Here is a 19,415-nt window from a genome sequence, read left to right as displayed (position 1 = left end):
TCGATTAAAGCGGACGGAAGATTGCCCCCTTCTTCCAGCCCTTCCAAAAAGGTTGCTGTTGTAGTTAAAACTTTTTTCATGTTTTGATGCGCTCTATCTAAAGCGGTAAAGGTTGATGCATATTAAAACTTCTCCAAAAAGTAAACCTTTTGGATTAATGGAGGTTTCTTTTTCAGCCATATCGATTAATTTTGGACTAATTTTATTGAGGACTACTCTTCTTCTTTCACAATTAGGTCCTGCGTTGGTATTTCCTAAGAGGACAAGTGCTCTTTGGCTCCATCCTCGAATGGAGTGTGTGTCAAGAGGGGAACCATTAAGGTAACTCTCCTCAGCTGCGTCGATTATTTTAGTAAGTGGACCTAGGATGTCGAGAACTTTATCTTGGCAGAGCTTAAGCGACCTTTCCAAGCCTTTGCGTGGGTCTCTTCCTAATTTAAAAAGATAAGTAATTAGTTCCGGATCAAGGTTAGGAGTTTGACAGACTTTACCTTCAATTGAAGGTCTGGTGCATTCTGCCCTCAAAAGATTGCAAGTTTCCCTTTCTAAAGGGTTCCTAATCCATTTAGATATGAATTTAGAAACGTGCTCATGTGGAGTCCACTCTGAGCTTCTAGGATGTTTAATGTTAAAAGGGGAGAACATTTCTTCCCCTAAACGGTCCAAGATACTATCTTTAGAAGATGAAGGACCATTGTCGTCATTCAAGAGAAAGGAATCAATATCTTGATCGTCCTCATCTAGGTCAAGAATATATTCGTCAGGAAATTCTGAGCCATCAATATCACTTGGATCATTATCTAGGAGCACTTTGGTGAATTGTGCCGCGAGGGACACCCATCAAATTTGTGCCGCTAAGGACACCTTTCAGATTTGTGCCGCTAAGGACACCTTTCAGATTTGTGCCGCGAGGGACACCTGAGGCAAATGAGGTGCGAGGACCTCCTGTAAAATTTGAGGTGCTAGGACCTCCCGTGCTCTCTGGGGTATAATCAATATTATTACTTTTTTTATGCCTCTTACCCCTTTTTTCGGTGAGATCATTAATCTCAGCTATGTCCAAGTCAGATAGGTCATCATTATCATGGATCAAGGGTCTCTTAGATGACATAACTTGGGAGAGAGTAGAAAACATACATGATCTCATCTCCTTGTGGATAAGTTTTTTGATGGCATCATTATTAAAATCAGATTCAACAGTAATACTGTGAATTGAATCAGAATCTGACTCAGACATATTTAGAATTGAAAAAATAAATATATAAGAATGTCTGAAGCTTATATAGAATTCTTAACCTTTCTCTATAAATTTTCTATATATGTACAGCCTTTTTTTTATATATGTTTATAGTAATCTTTTCAATATATATATATATATATATACACATCCTCTCCCTTTTTTTTAATTTGTTTTATTTTTTAATATTACCTTCAAATTAGTTTGTAAATATCAATCCTAATAGACTGATTATGGGAGGGAGGCGAGGGTAACACGGATAAATAATTAGATAAATTCACAAAGCGTCGTACCTCTCAAGGTTTTGACAAAGTCTAAGGTATTGGGCACAATTATGAACGTCTGGGAGATTGTTCTGAAAATAAAAGCGGGTCACTGTGTTTTTTAAATAATTCGCGCGCAAGAGGAAAGAATTATAACTTTAAAATAAAGACAACTACAGGAGAGGAAAGCGGAAGCCAACCTCCGTAAATTGGAGGTTGGGGGTCTGGGTATAAGGAGTAAAAAAGTGTTACTCTACCTTATAAGATGGTATATAAAACAGGTACATTGTATATATATATATATATATATATATATATATATATAATATTACTCCTGTAGGGATTAAGGGGTTAATCAGTATATAGTAACAAATATAGATTAATAATAAAATACAAGTCTTAAACATGAAATTACAATATTATAAAGAGCTGAGTAAGGAGGTGACTTATCTTTTTTTTTTTTTTTTTTTTTTTTTCTAGGGTGGGAGGGATAATGTTAGCCTCCGTGTCTTTAATGAAATCCAGATTCTCTGGTCATGTAAATAGGAGAATCGCAATTAACATGCAACTAATCTTTGGTAACAGCCTTCCATTTACACGCATGTACTTCGCCCAGCAATCATGAACATGCCACTACAAAAATGTGGCTTGTATACAATTAGTAAAACAAGCTCACCGTTCTAACTGCAACAATTTAAACTAAAAAAAAAAACACACAAAAGCTAGTCTATTTAATGAGCACCCATGGCAAAACTGAAATAGCAGAAAAATAAGGAAATGTATTGACCGTTGGCAACTACCTCAGAATTCAATAGAATAGGTTAACAACTAGCAAATGGACAATTTTTACGTATGGCATCTTATCCAGTTTGGGTTTATAAGCCAAAGGCATGCTCCATATGTAGCCCACGTTTAGTAATACCCAAGTCTAAAACATGAAATTAGTCTAGACCAGCCAACAGACTTTATTTCGGTCTTCTGTACAATTTGTCAACAGACAAAATAAACCACAGATCCGCGGACATAGATCATACTTGCATATGTTGATACACAACCAGAGGCACCCACACAGACTACCAGGCAAGCACCCCACCTCAGGAACTCAAACCAGAAACTCATCCCACCATGCACACATCCCACCCATGCACACAACCAGGGTATGCTCAGACATGACCTGCGAGTCCCGTGCTCTCCATGCCACTGGAGTCAAGCTATCCTGGCTGATGAGGGCTGAAAGCCCGAAACCGGTCCTAGGATGCTTGTTTACTGTCCAGGGAGGACCTGGCTTGGCAGTTCAGGCTGGACTGTTCCCATTGGGCGCAGGGTCAAGACTGATTTGCATATGGCTGGGTCCAAACTGGAATGGCGAGCAAAAAACGATGGATTGAGGCCCAGATCTCTGTACTGGGGTGAGTAAGACATTGTTCTGCATTCTGTTCATCAATTGTTCTTTTTGCACAACCAGAGGCACCCACACAGACTACCAGGCAAGCACCCCACCTCAGGAACTCAGACCAGAAATGCATCCCACCCATGCACACAAACAGAGGAGTTACAATACTTTGGCTGCTTGCCTAGCACGTTATGCCACTTCAGTGCTACAAGTGGCAATAGCCAGAAAGAAAAATAAATGACGTAGGAGCCTTAAGATTGCAATTACTGCACAACTGTGTTGGTAGCTGTTAGAAGCGGTTGTCTCTAGTTGGCAGAGGTATACACTTCTGACAAATAGGGACACACCTTTTCTAGTCAGGGCAAGGAGATCACACACTTAGATAACCCCTGCTCACCCCCTTGGTAGCTTGGCAAAGCAGACAGGCTTATCTCAGAGGCAGTGCGTTAAGCATTTATGACCACATACAGTAATAAAGTGAATACACTACAAATGGACACGACACAGTAGTATTATAAAAATAAGTATTTTTATATAAGGCTTAGCACAAGACCAAATAACGACAAAAATATACCACAATCTTAATACTCTTGGAAGGAAAAATAATAGTTCAAGCACGGTTTCTTCTTAGCACAAAGTCTTTAGTATCAAAAGCAACTCTTCTTCTCTAAAACACAGTTCTTGGCAACAATGTAACCCACACGGGAGTCACACGACGTCGAGGCAAAGTTAATCCAAAGGTTCGGCGTCGACCGCGAGGAGCGCTACGTCGAGCCCGGAGTCGCACAGACCCCAACAACACAGTACCTTGGAAAAGTGAAGCACTCGATCAGCGGCGTCGAGATGTCCGGCGTCGCGTCTTCGGCGTCGATCGGGCCTCGGAGTCGGGGCGATCTGCAGCGGCGTCGACCGAAGTCAGGCGGGAGCAGCGCTCACGGGATGAAGCAGGATACGACGTCGTCGATGTCGATGTTGCAAGAGTGAGCAGCGCTCACGGCGTCGAGAGGGCTCGAAGTCGATGCGATCAGCGGCGGTGCAGACACGAGGTCACTTGGAGCTGGAGCCGAACTCACTGGCGTTGCTGCTGGCGTCGATCGGGCCCGGTGTCCGGCGTCGAGGAAGCGGGACACTGGAGCCGTCACTCACGATGTCGAGCTGGATTCGGCGGCGTCCGTCGGCGTCGAGATTGCGGGATTCTTTCAGAGGTGCTGGATTCACAAATTCCAGCAAATAGCACTTTAAGCAGATGAAGTCCTTTAGCCCTGTGACTTCAACAGGATGCTGGCACTCTTCCAGCCCTTGGAGATTTTCTTGAGCAAAGCTTGAGTACACGCACAGTTCCTCTCTCCTGGTTCCTTGGCAAAAATAAAGAAGCAATGCAGGATTCCCCCAACAAACAGCACTCTGGCAGAAGGGGTAGGCAGTCCTTCGATCAGCAGGCTTCTTGTCCTTGGTTCAGGTTTCCTTGTCAGAAGTGATCTGAATTCTTGGTTCAGGGGTCCTTCTCTTATACCCCTTTTTGGCTTTGATCCCTTTGTCCATGCAGGGGAATTTCCCCCCATCTTGGGTTTGTTGTGGGTGTTGCCAGGCCGAAGCACCTGGCCTATTCACTGGGCAGGGCAGAGTCCTCAGCCGCTCAGCAGGAGCGGAGCCAGCATTGTCACTGGCAGGGGCAGGGCCATCAGCTGCCCGGCAGGAGGTGGGCCAGGAAAGTCCCAGGCAAGCACAGAGTCATCAGTCGCCTGGCAGGGGGGCGGAGCCAACATTGTATCAGGCAGGGCAGGCTATCAGGAGCTACTCTTCCCCTACTCTCAATGCAAATGCCCCACTCATCCCACACTGACTCATTCAGACTCTCTGGAGCCACCCAGCTCCTGTCACACGCACACCAGAACCAGCAGAGACCGGTAGACAGTTAGACAAGAAAATAGCTACTTTCTAAAAGTGCTATTTTCAAACACAGAGTCCAAAAACCATCCACACAAACTGATGCGTTATTAAACCCTGAGTTCAGGGATACCAAACTCGACATTGCACCATACTCCCCGAGCCCACTAGGATTATAGCATTAATAATCCTGGCAGCCCATTCTAACTGATGGAGAGCAGGTTACCTTACAATAGTGAAACACGACTATGGCTGTAATTCACTATTAGGACATGCCAACCTTGTCAGGCTTGTCCTACCTTATGCTTACAATGCACCCTGCCCGTGGGCCTACCATAGGGGTGACTAACATGAAGTTAAGGGAAGGTTTAGGGACTGGCAAGTAGGTGTACTTGCGCAGTCCTCGTGACAGTCAGACTGCACGTGGTCTAGCAATGGTAGACCTTCAGACATACTTTTACTAGGCCGCTTTTGTGGGTGGCACAACATGTGCTGCAGGCCCACTAGCAGCATTTGTATTTACAAGCCCTGGCACTCCTGGTGCACTCTACTAGGGACTGACAGTAAACCAAATAAGCCAAACATGGAAGTCAATCAATACAGCAATTTCACATAGGGAGCACTTGCACTGTGGCACTGATCAGCAGTGGCACAGTGCCCAAAGCATATACCAGCAAAAACATCGTAAACAGAGGAGGCAAACAGAAAAAATGGAGGAGAGACTCATGCCAATGATGCCAGGTCTAACAGTAGCCAATCTAAGGCATCCAATCTGCTTGGAGGATGCAGAAACACCAAGTAGAAGGTACAAGCCTGGAAAAAAATAGAGGGCAACTGACAAAACAGAACGAGGAATACGGATCTGATGAGTAGGAAACATGGTAGACTTTTCTACGCCAGTATTATATGCAGTCAAAGTTTCTCAGTTTGAAGTAATACTGGAAGACAAAGTGAACGCTTAAAATGCAAAAGGAGAAAGGTGGTTCAATGGCTCCAGGCACGATTGACAAGATGCTGTACCAGATTAAGATACATGTGTCTGGGGTGGGAGGAAAGTAACTTCCACAATCAAAAGGTTATGCAGGGCATTTACTAAATCAAGCTATATTTTCACTAACAGTTGAATGTAGGACATAATACATTGACAACTCACAATTTGAGAGAAGCAGCTTAATGACGAGGCACGAAATTCAATGTTTCCCCAAAAGTCTCTTGTGATGGTGTAACCACACTGTGCAGCAAATGGTGGCGTAACCTCAAACACCGTGCCAGACCGATCTAAAACAAATTTTAAAAAACAAATTAGGGTTACAATAAAATAGTTTTAAAATTTAACGCAAATAAACTTTTCACAGCTCAAAAAGTAAAGCATTTATATACAGAGGAGAAAGTTCAATGGTCTGTTTTAAGAGGGGGGAATTCTATTCCTCAGCTGCACATGCTAGAAGTTTGAAAGAACAGTTGGTGGAATGCCTCCATTACTTACCGGTAATAGAATTACCCAGAGTCTCTCGCTGTAATAACTTTCATAGAAAGGCCCCTGTGCCTCCAATCACACCCTTGCCCACATATAAAAATCCGCTCCTCTTACTTCCTGTTCTGTACCAAGTCCAAACACCACACAGTTGCACTGGTCGAAAAGGGTGGGAGGGAGGGCCCAGAGTCATCACGGCGAGAGAAAGACTCAGAGCAATGCTATTACTAGGAAGTAGGTATTGGCCCTTCATTCCTCTCACCGTGAAGACTTACTACTGAGTTGTACCAAAGTTACAAGATGGCCAGGACAACTGCACAGAATATACAAGTGCAAGCCAAAGGCAAGAGCGATTTACCACAGGGAAGCCAGCACTGCGGAACCCAACAAATCCTGAACTGCTGGACCCCAGACCACCTGAAAGTGAGACCCCAAAGATAAGACAGTCCAATTGGCAGCCCAACAGAGGTCCAGCAAAGAAGCACCCTGCACTGCAGCCATAGAAGCAAACATGCCCTAAAAAAACCTCCTCTGCATTCCCAGAGAAGACAGATCAAACAGCCAATATACAAGCAGACTCCCAACTCCAGGCCGGAGTCAATGGTTGATTCCCCCTACGAGCTAGACCAAGGCGTACAAAGAAGTTGACGAGACCCGGAACACTTGCACCGGGTCCAGGTGGAGCAGAACTGCCCTCCACAAAACAAGGGCAATCTCTCCAGGAGACAGAGGATCAGGAAACAAACACTGGAAGAAACTGCTCCTGTAGACAGTGACAAAGAAGACTCCATGGGCCCAACCAAAGAACACACCTATTCAACAACTGAAAGAAAGGAGACAGGCCAAAAAACAAGCCTAGCTCACCCAGCTAACGAGCAGCCACCACAGCCACCAGAGAGAACTCCAAGGGTAGATCGTGTCCAGCAATTCCTATGTAGAGGGCATTGCCATAGTCCAGTCCGCTGGTGTTGAGGACTTGTATCATGGTGCATCTCATGTGTAGGGGTTGCCACTTGATCTTATGTAGCATGTGTGGAGTCAGGTGGAAGAGACCATGTTGATCTGTGATATCATGGTGAGCTTGATAGGATTCCAAGGTTTCTGAAGGGGTTGGAGGGATTAGGTGCAGGTCCTGGATCTGATGGCAACCAGGAACCGTTCCATGTGTTGCTGCTGTTGTCAAAGATCAGTACTTCCATCTTGAGAACAAAGTCCTGTGCACACGTTAGGTTATCATTAGGTTCTGGTGTCAGAACCCCACTGTAAGGGCAAAGTTCATGTGAATGAATAATAGTCAAACTCCGGATTTTGCTTGTGATAAAGATTTATCATTCAATCTTGATCAGTACAATTACAGATCGCCAGCCGACGCGTGTTTCGTCACACCGTGTACTTGGTGACTCATCAGGGTTGAGTGACTCTTGAAATTGCAGGGTAACAACGGTGTGGAAAAGGATCTTAACCGGCTGCATGCGTAAGTAAATGAATGGCAATAGCCGTTCCCTGCTCGAGGTAGGAAAAGTAGTGAAGGACGGATACATCCTGGATCAGAGGCAGGGACCTGTGGATTTGAAACGATGGCCACACGGATGTGTGCAGAGATGTGACCGAAAGCCGGCTCCAGGTAGCGGAGGTAATGGTCATGCATGATGTGTTTCCCTGTCAATGTGATGCTGAGATTATGCATAAGATGGTTTATTCTTCATGCTCATGGGCCTATTGACATGCCTTGTGTGTTATGCCTAATGCATGCGTTTAAAATGCTACTGTTTCTTTTCCCCTAAAGGCTTACCGGGTTGATGTTCCACATAATGTGCCATGCCCCAGGCTGCTGATGAGGTTTATGCCTATTGTTGTGCCGGAGGTGCTTTTATGCCTATTGAGATGCCACATGCATATGTTTACGTCTAATGAGGACACATAATATGTTATGCCTAATGTGGTGTTCAGATATTCTAGATTCACGCCTGATCTCATGTGGTTATGCTGAATGTGCTGCGATTCAGGACCTAATGTGTTTATGCCCCATGCTAAAGGGATTTATGCAAATCCGATGTTGCTCAGTGCATGATTGTGCCAGTAGCTACTGGCCGTCACACCCTTATTGCTAATGTACTCACATTTATTCTTTGTACTTAGAGATGGTTCTGGCAGCGGCCCGATTGGTCCTGCCCTATAAATAGTCCCCCCTGTATGTGGCTACCTGGTGCCAGTTGGCACAGTGTTACAACTGCGATTGCCTTATGACGTGTCCTCCATAATACAGATGCTGTTTTTTTCACCTAACCTGGTGTGGTCTCTTTGTAGTGTGTGTAGTGTCGCCTGCGAGTGTGCTGCGCAGATGCTTTACAAAATGCCCTGGAGTTTGGCCTACCCGCTCCGCACCATGCTACCCCATTTCTAACACTGTCTTTCATCCCACACGTAAATTGGGTGTCCAAATATGCATGCTCTCATTTCACTCTTCTTTCTGGCCTCCTCAATATTAGTTCATTTTGGCCCCTGCAGTGATGCGATTCTCTCCTGCCAGGATAGTTATTCTCTCCTTTTAGTTTGGTTCACCCTAAATATTTCTGCTCACTCTTCCTGCTGTGGATTGCTCTTTATCCAGAGACCATCCCCTTGTCCTGGCCTATCAGACCGCATCAATGTGGAAAAGAACAGCAGTAAGGAAATCTGGACTATCGTCCAAGATTTAAGCATACCTTGGGAGACATCACTCCTTCAATCGACCTCTGCAACAAACCGAATTCTTCTGCAGCAAAAACACCTGCATATATAGCAACCTCTACCAGGCCCCACCACCCTTGTAACTCAACTACCCATCATGGTTTATGAACAATCCTGGCACATAATTATTTATGAAACCTCCAGCACCATGAATTCCATCCTCTCCAAGGCCTCCATCAGACCCTAGCTACCACCACACCATTACTAAAGGACTGATTAGCAAAGCACCAACACCCACCCTCAACACCTTCATCGACTCAGCCACTTTTCTGGACACCTAGGATCATGCCACTGTCATGCCCCTGCTTAACCCCTCCCATGCTGGTGACGGAACCGCTCCGTCACCAGTAACGGACGCGCTGATGACGGAGCGGTTCCGTCACGGCCCGCTCTGCGTGGATTCCGCGCTGGGCGTTCTGTTGAGCGGGCGGGGCCGTGATGGAACCGCTCCGTCATCAGCACAGTGCACCCGAGGCTCGTGACAGAGCGGTTCAGTCACAAGCATGGGAGCGCCGCTCGCCGCCCCCCCCCCCCAACCCCTAGCGCTGCAGCGGAATTGCCGCCGCAGCGAAGGGGTTAAGAAACCCTTAAGTGACCCAGACATGCTTACCAACTACAGACCAATATCCCTCCTACCATACATAGGTTAGACCCTTGAGAAGGTAATGAACTTACACCTCACCGACCTCTGCAATAACCATTACTCCTAAGCACCACGCAATTCAGCCCAACCACCGTACAGAAACTGCGCTCATTGCCATCCCAGATGACATTCACACAACCTTAACAGAGGTGCACATGGAAATCGCATCTTCCTGGACCTCTCTGCAGCTTTCAACACGGTTTTACATCCCATCCACATCAGATACCTTCAAGAGGTTGGCAACCAAGGACCTACTCTTTGCTTTAACAGATATAACACCAGATGCCAATTTAGCACCGTACTCCTAAGAGGCTCACAAACTCCTGTGGAGTATCAATGTTCATTTCTCAGCTCCAACCTTTTCAATGCAAACAGGATACCTCTGGCCAAGGTCATTTACAAGCAGCAACATTCTCCCCTGCACCACCAATGCACAATTCATACTCTCCCTCACTAACTGGAACCCCCAACATCTAACACAAGGTCATTGCCTGCATAACCGAAGTTGCTAACTGGATGAAAACCAGCTGCCTCAAGCCTGATTAGACCGAAGTAGTGATCTTCGGCAAGAACACCATAACATGGTACTCCAACTGGTGGCAGGCTGAACTTGACCCATATCCACACGAGAATACTCCCCTGTCCTTTGTCCAGTTTCGTGCCAGAGCAGGAGCCAACACCCCCCCCCCCCTCCCCCCCCCCCCAAATGGACTATGCATGGAGGGCACCAAGTGCGCCCTGCATGCAGACTATGTGGTGCTGGAAGGTGCCCCCACCCTGCCTCCATACACTAAACCCTTTCTGGGAGCTGGTCACACCTCCCTGTGACTGGATAGTTATTGTTCTGCCTTCCCCTGCCTGAGCTTACCTCAGTAGCAGGAGGGCAGAAACGGCTCTCTGGCCGGCAGCAGCCCTAGCTTGCTGTCTGTGTCTGGAAGACTGGTAGCCAGAGCACTGAGATCCTCCCAAAGGAGCTTTATGGTGCATGGAATCATACCTCCCACAACAATTACGATGTGGGGGTAGGATTCCAACATGTTTGATACCAAACAGGATAGGATTTGTTACAGCCAATTTCGAGATTGTCATTGCGTAATGACGCAGTGCCCCTCTATAGGTTCTATGGCTGTCTCACAACCTGGAAGAACAGACTCCGTAGTCTGTAGGGGTGCCCTGCTCATGCAGTGGCACCCTCACACTTCAAACCAAGCACCCTGCCTTCAGGATTGTAAGACCTGCCTTAGGGGGGGGACTTATAGGTTTTGAGTGCAGTGACTTTAGATCTAGGTAAACCCATATATTTCATAATTAGTGTTCGCACCAACTTACACAGGTTGCAATGGCAGATCTATAGTTACAAATTGAGTAGTCTCACATGGGTCGCATTATACATGCTTCAGCTCATGGGGGGGAATCCTGGTGTACCTATGCCCTGGATACCTTAGTACCATATCCTAGGGACCGATAAGGCTGCACCAGGGTCCAATTTGGATGTACCCAAGTACCTACCAAACCAATTAAGGGGAGAAAGCACAGACTGGGGTCCTGATTAGCAGGATGCCAGTCCAAATAGTCAGAAACCGCATTACATAAAGCAAAACGTGGGGGTAGTCAAAAGCAGATCCTACTCGGACACCCCCAAATCCTCCTCCATCCGAAAATCAACAAACTCAGAAGGCCTCTGAAACAAAGTGGCCCACTACACCAAGAAAAGGAAGTGTCTTCCAGATAACCAAGTCTGGTAAGGCACCAAAGACCATGAAGGATTCAGGAACCTTCCCAGCACCTAAAGAACAGGAAAACCTAGAGGCGGGTTAGAACAGGACAATGAACATAATGACTTGGGGGGGGGGGGGGGGGGCGGGAAGGGCCAAGGGAGGTCTACCAACGTTTGTGAGCCTAAGGGGAGACTGAGGTGTAGCAGAGAGCTTTGGACTCTGGGATGATTGAGAGTTTATATAATTTCACTAAAAGGTGATGTCCTTAATCATAAATGTTCATAACTCACCCTCAGATTGCTCTGCAAGGCAAATACATTTTTTTTTTTTTTTTTTTTAAAGAGGTCCTGACAGACTGGCCGAATTTCCCTAGTGGGCGATTGTAGTTTCTGCCCATGTATGACTTACTAACAAAAGGATGGCGATTCTGAGGTGGGCTATGGAAAGGTTCACTTTAGCCATTCACGCCAGGAAAATACGATGAATCTCCTCCTATCAGTATTTAATTTTATTAACTTAAAGCATTGAGGATTATGGTTCACACTAAACGGTACCAACCTCTAATGGTAGGGGAGCGTCCTCCACCACCTATTTTATCTATGTTTCTGCAAATCCGTATTCACTCCTAGTGGGGTACAGGATCTTTTAGAGTATTTTAGTGACCACAACCCCCATTCGCCCGAATTTAGTTGGAATGGTTTAGGGAGAAAGTCTCACCTTTTTTAGCAATTCCCTTACATTAAAGGAGAAGGGTAGGCAGATAGGCTGGGGTAGGATAGTCCGAGGATTTTTTTTTTAGAAAACTAGTAAATGAATGCAGTCATGATTGAGGCGTTTGTAAGCGCAAACTCTGCAGACCAGGCAATCTTGAATGCATACGCCAATATTTGCAAAGAGGTACAGAAAGCTCTTCTTAGTACTACATTGAAATCTAACGAGGAAGGCCCTAAATGTTTGACAAGCCCTCAACGAAGGCTTAGAAAGACCTAAAGACAAGGAACATGCTGGCTGTTAAGAGGCCAGAATGAATTATGTGCAAGCACGAAAGGGTAGGAAGAGCCATCAGATAGAAATACCATGGGAGGATTTAAAGGAAGCGTGAGGAGAGAAAATCTAGCCTTCTGGAGAATTGAGAACCGCCTCTTTTCATTTAAATAATTCCACCAGATATGAGGCAATCCATCTCAGCTAAGAATTGGGTTGCACATTTTGAAAATATTTATTCCAGTGACTGTCGCTAGCTCTTATTCAACGCCTGAGTGGGGGCCACAACTGACATTTGAATTGGAACAGGTAAGAGAAGGCATAGCGGGAATTACACCACGGAGAGTACCAGGCCCGATGGGGTACCCATGGATCTTTTTAAATCATGCAAGGATCTCTGGGCCCCACTAATCGTTCAACATCTGAATTCCATAGCCCGTGGCCAATTACCGTTCCAGTTTTTAAAAAGGGCAACTGAGAGGACCCAGCATGGCACCGGCCTATATCATTAATAGACGCTACGGTCTTGGCAGGATTCTCCTAAAATGATTGCCAGACTGGTCTGACAAAGAAATGTTGTCAGATATCAAATATGGCTTCATGCCAGGCGACAATAGAAAATAATTTTAATCTTCATTTGTTGATTAATAAATATACAACTGTTAAAAAGGGCAGTATACACTTGGCTTTCATGGACCTCAGCACAGCATTCAACAGTGGACAGATCTAAACTGTGGGCTGTGCTGAGGGGCATGGGGATGAAAGAGGCCCTTATAGCCTTTTTGCACCTTCTACACATGGGGCTAGAGACTTCAGTTAGATTTGGCCCCAAGGGAAAATGCCCTATGCACTTGGTTAGGATGGGGAGGTACGAGGAGGTCCAACAGTTATATTTTAGCCCCCATGCTTTTTATTTTATTAATAGGTTATATCAGTTTAAGAGAACGTTGCCGGGACGTGCTAATGGTGGGAACTAGAATGGTCCCGGCATTATGTACGCGGATGACTCAGTTCTTATTGCAGACATCAAATGGTTTACAGTTATTGTGTTTAATGAATTTATGTAAGATTTAGGACTAAAAATCAATTATCTTCAGTCATACTATGACAGTAGGCCCAAAATCAAGAAATCTAAAATTCACTATATAAAAGCATTTCTTAGGGAATGTGGATTTGTTTTGTTATTTAGGTATTCTGTTGGATTAACAATTAGATTTGGGGGGAGGGGAGTCTCCAGTGAGAGCACAAATACAATCTTTTTACAGGGCAACGTATGGCATAGACTTCTTTTCTAAGCGCTTAGGTCATAGCCACGTGAAATCAATTTTACATCTGTATAATGTAAAGTGCGACCCGACAGTGGCATTTGGAGCAGAAACCTGGGGATATAAACCCTGCCGCCAAACACAAACTGCTGAAAATAAATTTTTAGGAGACAAGTGCCCCAGAGAAAAATGTTCATGAAAAGAGGAGCAGTTTATTTATTGTATTCAATACTGCCAAATACTCTCTGGGTTCTCAAAATCAAAACAGCAAAATTGGGACCCACCGCTTTGCCCAGTAGAATCGATAGAAATCTAAGCACTCATAGACTATCAACTTTCAATGCAAGACCACATATGGCACCTGCTTTGGCACGATGCGCCTTCTTAGAAAGATCTTTAAATGGTTCCCAATGAACTCTGGTAAAATACTCACCCTGGCACTAATCATTAGCCGGCTAGACTATGGCAATGCCTGGTTCCTTGCCTCCAACGAATCCCTTCTTCCCCAATCAGGGGCGCCCAAAATACAGCATTTACTGTTAACCTGCCACCAAGGCCTCCATCAGCCCCCACACTCCGAGCCTTACATAGGCTCCCTATTTGCAAGAGAGCCCTGTTCAAACTGCTGTGTATAACTTACACATCTTTACTAGGCTCTGGCCCAAAATACCTGCAAAACAGGCTTGCTTCTTATACCCCTAGCAGGAACTTGCACTCCAACAACCAAACCTTTCAACACCTCCGCCAGAGTCGTACAGATAAATACAGAGGCCGTACCTTTTCTCCCTTGAGCCCTCTCCACTGACCATACACGTGCCCTAGCTTTACAACCACTGACCATACACGTGCCCGAGCTTAACAGAATTCAAGAAAACATCTGAAGACCTGGTTGTTCTAAAATACTACCTCCGTCAGCTATCTGCCATCCAAGTGCTGAGATGTCCCTATCGGGATGAGTCATGTGCTATATTAAGCAATTATAGCATAATATATATGGCGTAAGAGGGAGCAGGAATGTAATAGAACAGGCATTTGCAATGCAATCTGTCTCGTCTTTGGGACCATCTATGCATTTAGGTACGCAGCACATTAGCTTGGGTGCTGAAACATCTACTGTTCTTTAACATGGAGGGAAAGTAAGCACCAAACTGTGTGACACACCAGGTACAGGAACACATGGAGAGAAATATTGCGTTTCAGCAGGAAATGGAATAGACCAAAGCTCTGTTTTTAATATAAAAGCAGGGCCTTCAGTGGTCATGTTACTGAAAATACAAGATTTGAAAAAAAATATTAATTTTCTACGGGTGCTCGTGGAAGACTATTTCAACGGACTGGAATCTAAAGAATGCTTAAGTGATTTTGGTATTTTACTGATCTCTGCTGGTCGTTTTCTATCAAGAAAATGAAATAGAGGCAGCTGCCAGAATTTTTAAACAAGCATCTGCAATGCAATAGGTTTCGTATTTACGCGAGTTTGCGCTATTGACATTGCAAATAATGCCTTTCATTTTTGTTTTGGTTTTAAAACCTAAATAAAAGGCATTGCCATTTACAATGCCAATAGCTTAAACTCGCGTAAATGCGATACCTTTTGCATTACAAATGCTTGTTTGATTTGAGTTTCACACTCCATGAGAATGCGTGTATTTCCCAGCTGTTTCACTCATGTGCTTCTCTCTTCTTGCACTTGGTGTTGCTCTCTGTCACCCATGTGCTTAACGCCGCCCACTCCATGATGTAAAAGCCTTCTGTACCTCCCCCCCCCTTTGCGGTCTTGCCCGTGTGCTTCTCTCATACCCGCTCAATGCTGTTCTTTCCCCGGTTTACTCTCAGATGCTCCACTTTGCTCTCAACGTATCTTGTGCTGTCCTCCCCGCCCGCGCCCTCCACTTTGCTTATTCACACTGCGCCCTCCGTTTTGCCTCCCTGCACCCCCACCGCCCCATGAGGCTTGCCCCTTGTGGTATTGCCTCTCCTCCTGTCCCCAGTGTTGCCGTCTTCACTGCTTCAGCCTCCCAAACTCAAATCTTGATTTTATGCGGTTTTTTTTTTTTTTTTTTTAGTGACCGACCCAACTTGGATCCGGAACTAAAGAAATAGAAAGTGATTGTGTCATTTTGTAGGCGAGTACATGCATGGTGTTTGCACCCAGAAACAGGTTCTTTTCTTTAGTCACGCTGCTCAGCATCGTGGATAATGTGCAGCAAACCAGTGCAGAGTCGACTCTAGTCTATTGTAGGCAGAAGGGGAGACTGGCCCTGCAGAGGGGGGGTGGGGGTACAGACAGTAGGATGCTCATGTACCGGCATGATGGGGGGCGGGGTAAGAAGAGGGGTGACAGGCACGAGAGATGCAGGATAATCAAAAGGAGCACCGCCAGCTGGACACAGGAGGAGAGGGTGACAACACCCGCAGACAGACAGCGAGACAGACAGCCAGAGGTAGGTGGGGTGAGAAGGGCAGAGTAAAGCAGAGGGGTGAGAGGCGCGGGGCGCCCTCAGGGACCCAATCACTCACCACGTAGGAGGATCCGCCCTCCCCGCTGCGGGTCTCGGTCTCTGGGATGGAGAAGTGCATGTCCCCCGGTCTCGCACACCACGCTCCTCTTTCCAGGCACGGCACGCGCTGTCTCGCGCCTGCCCCTCCCACACACCTTCCCCTCTCCTCACAGCATCACAGACAGTGGGCGGGAGGGAGGAGGCACGGACAGTGGGCGGGCGGGGAGAAGGCAGGACAACGGGAGGGAGGGGGATTTTATTTATTTATTTTATTTATGCCTATTTATATAGCGTGGACTTTACCCGAAGGCATCGAACACGGACAGTGGGCGGGAGGGAGAAGGCAGGACAACGGGAGGGAGGGGGATTTTATTTATTTCTTTTATTTATGCATATTTATATAGTGCGGACTATACCCGAAGGCATCGAACACGGACAGTGGGAGGGAGGAGGCACGGACAGTGGGTGGGAGGGAGAAGGCAGGACAACGGGAGGGAGGGGGATTTTATTTATTTCTTTTATTTATGCATATTTATATAGCGGACTTTACCCGAAGGCATCGAACACGGACAGTGGGTGGGCGGGAGGGAGGAGGCACGGACAGTGGGCGGGCGGGAGAGAGACGGCTAAAAAAACAAGGCCAAGGGAGAGAGGGAGGGCGAGGACATGGGAATGAATGGACGGGGGTGGGATGGGAGTGCGTGTAGGGATTCGGGGGCGTGTTTTTCGTGCTCTCCCCTTCCCATTGGCTGGAAGGTAACATTCCAGCCAATGGGAAGAGGAGAGGGCGGGGCTTAAAAAAAGACCCAGAAACACCCCCGAATCGCGTTCTCACTGGGAAAGACTGATTGACAACGCTGTCTTACAATGGCTAGCCTCCATTTATGGAGCTAGCCAATGGAAGGGGCGGATTCAAGTCCCCATAATGTAAACAATAGCTTTCGCCTGGGCGTAGCCCTGCTTCGCAGTGCCACGGCCAGGTCGAAACCTTAAAAAAAGAAAGTCCTTCAGCAGAAAGCAATTCTATTTTACTGACCTCTGCTGGTCATGTTCTATAAAGACAGTTACATTGAGGCAGTTGAACAGAAAAAAGGTCCCTAAGCAGAAACAGACAAGTCTTAGAGCTGATCTCCACAGGTCACAAAGTACATACACATAAGTATATACTACAGTATATATACAAAAGTATATACTAAGGTATATACAAGAGGTCTCGAATGCTCGACCTAAAAATTGTGATAGATTGCATGAATATGGATGTGAGCCACCGTATACCATGACTAAGCTATATCAAAACGGCTAGACTATTGGACTGGAGCTAGACCAATGACCTGGTCAGTGTGACTGACATTCCCCCACACAGGTCCACCACTAAGTGCTCGCCCCCGAACTCAGTTACAGGGTGCTAGAGGTCCTCCTCCACCCACAGGATCCTGCCTATGCCTCATCCCTGGCGGTCCCGTGGGAGAGCACTCTGCTCTTCTGACTCCCTTTGATTTTTTCTGTGCCCTTTTTTCTCAATATGCTCTTGCCGCTCTTTTCTTTCTTCTGTCCTCTTCCACCTTGCGTTGTGTCAGATGCTGCTGCCCTAGTGGAACCTCCCCTCTCCAGTGTCCTTCCAGCTGACACCCCTTCCCCTGACCCTTACTAACTGGGGGCCGCTGGCACGCCAAAGGCAAGCCCATCTGCGCCCAGACCGCAACCAGCGCCAGGGACACTAGTCCACCGACCGGCCTACACCAAGACTCCAGCACCCGCCACAGTCTGAACACCAGACGCAGCAACAACTGCCAGCTTTTGACGCCGAGCAACATCCAAGGCCCGATTATGTCGACACCGCACCTTCACCCACCTACCTACCTACCTACCGCACCCAGCCTACCGGACATCACCGCTCACAAACCACTCAATGGCATCCTCAAAATATACACAAGCACACCATAGAAATCTGGGACCTCAACTCCACGCGCCACCATTTTCTCAAAGAAGCCTGGACCAACGCAAACTCTGTGCCCAACATCACCACCACCATTCCAGACCGATACAAGATCCTACTATCACGATCATCCAATTCAATGTATGGACTCTGAAGGGTGGAGAGACGGAGTGGTTCGCTGGATTAGAACTCGTGACCTTCAGGTTAATTAAACACACCACATCACTTCAAACATTAGCATAATCTTTAAACAATCGCCATTTATGAAGCGCTACCGCCATCATGTGGTTACAATCTAGTTAACTCCCCCCTAGGCACGTCGCCTTTCCTTTCCTAACATTAGGGATGCACAGTTCGTGTTTCCTTATACAACAGGAGTAGAATATTGAAAACGTGCAAATGGCATCAAGTTAATGCTAAGAGCTTTTTTGAGTCCGGTAAAAATATGACCCGAATTCTAGCACATGTAGACTTTAACGAAATAAAAAGTATTCTGATGTTACATGTCGAGCGGTGTTTCAAGGAAAATCTAGCGTTTCAAAATATTGTCCAATGCGGACTACGTAGCTCTGTAGAGCTAGGATGAAAACGCTATATGAGCGCCAGGTCTATAAAAGCCAGCAGGCGGCATTTAAGGTTTTTAAAGTTTCAAATTCAAAGACAGAAAAAAATGTCGCTTCAAGTCCAGAGCGCCTGCTAACTTTTTTCATAAATCCAAAATTCTAACATGTTCAGCTTTACACCGCCTCACCAATTACGGAAGCAACGGTTTAGAATCAACGTGCTATTTGGAGGTACTTTCGAAAACTAGATTCACCCATTAAACTCATAATTTAAAGTTCAAATATAGTGATAGAAAGGTGTGAGCAATTGCTTACCATCAACCACGCGGCAACGAGGGTGGTACCTTGTGCCCCTTAAGAATGTAAATATATCCATTACTAGCAAGAGCCTTCCTCATCCTCTCCTATATTGGCATCCGTACCACTGGCATTATGTGGAGATAAAGGTCCAAATTATGTGGCAGAGTTATTAAATTGTGCGACAAAAAGGCACTTTATACAAAATTAGGTCTTGGGACGTTTGAGAAAAAGCACCAAAAACAATTTTCGATGTCTTCCGAGTTCTTCAAAACTATGGAGGGCCTTCTAGAAATGGCTGTTTTTGAACTGCACCCTTGAATAATTTAACAAAACAGGTTCATAGCAAATAAAAAAACTTTTCAGGTTGCTTGAAATTACATTTGAGTAGGTAAGGGTTCGGTCCCTTGTAAAGACAAAAAGCATCCCCTCGCACGTCATCAAATGGGAATGGAAGTATCCGAGCGATGTCACAAAACCAGTCACAGACGGCAAAGTATTGGGTGTGTCGTGTGAGCCAGGGC

At 46.0% G+C, this 19,415-nt stretch overlaps 1 protein-coding gene across 1 annotated transcript in view; it reads right to left on the bottom strand.

Moving 5' to 3' along the window:
* LOC144762531 (uncharacterized) overlaps positions 1-19,415 on the bottom strand; it is a 168,360-nt gene that overhangs the window by 141,610 nt on the left and 7,335 nt on the right. The window contains exon 4 of the mRNA XM_078647755.1: positions 5,934-6,058. Within this exon, the coding sequence (XP_078503881.1) occupies positions 5,934-6,058 (125 nt within the window). The remainder of the gene's footprint in view (positions 1-5,933; positions 6,059-19,415) is intronic.

The sequence above is a fragment of the Lissotriton helveticus genome, chromosome 6, assembly GCF_964261635.1.
Source record: "Lissotriton helveticus chromosome 6, aLisHel1.1, whole genome shotgun sequence".
Taxonomy (NCBI): Eukaryota; Metazoa; Chordata; class Amphibia; order Caudata; family Salamandridae; genus Lissotriton; species Lissotriton helveticus.
The sequence above is the reverse complement of the archived record's forward strand: the minus strand, read 5'-3'. Positions and strand labels throughout refer to the sequence as shown.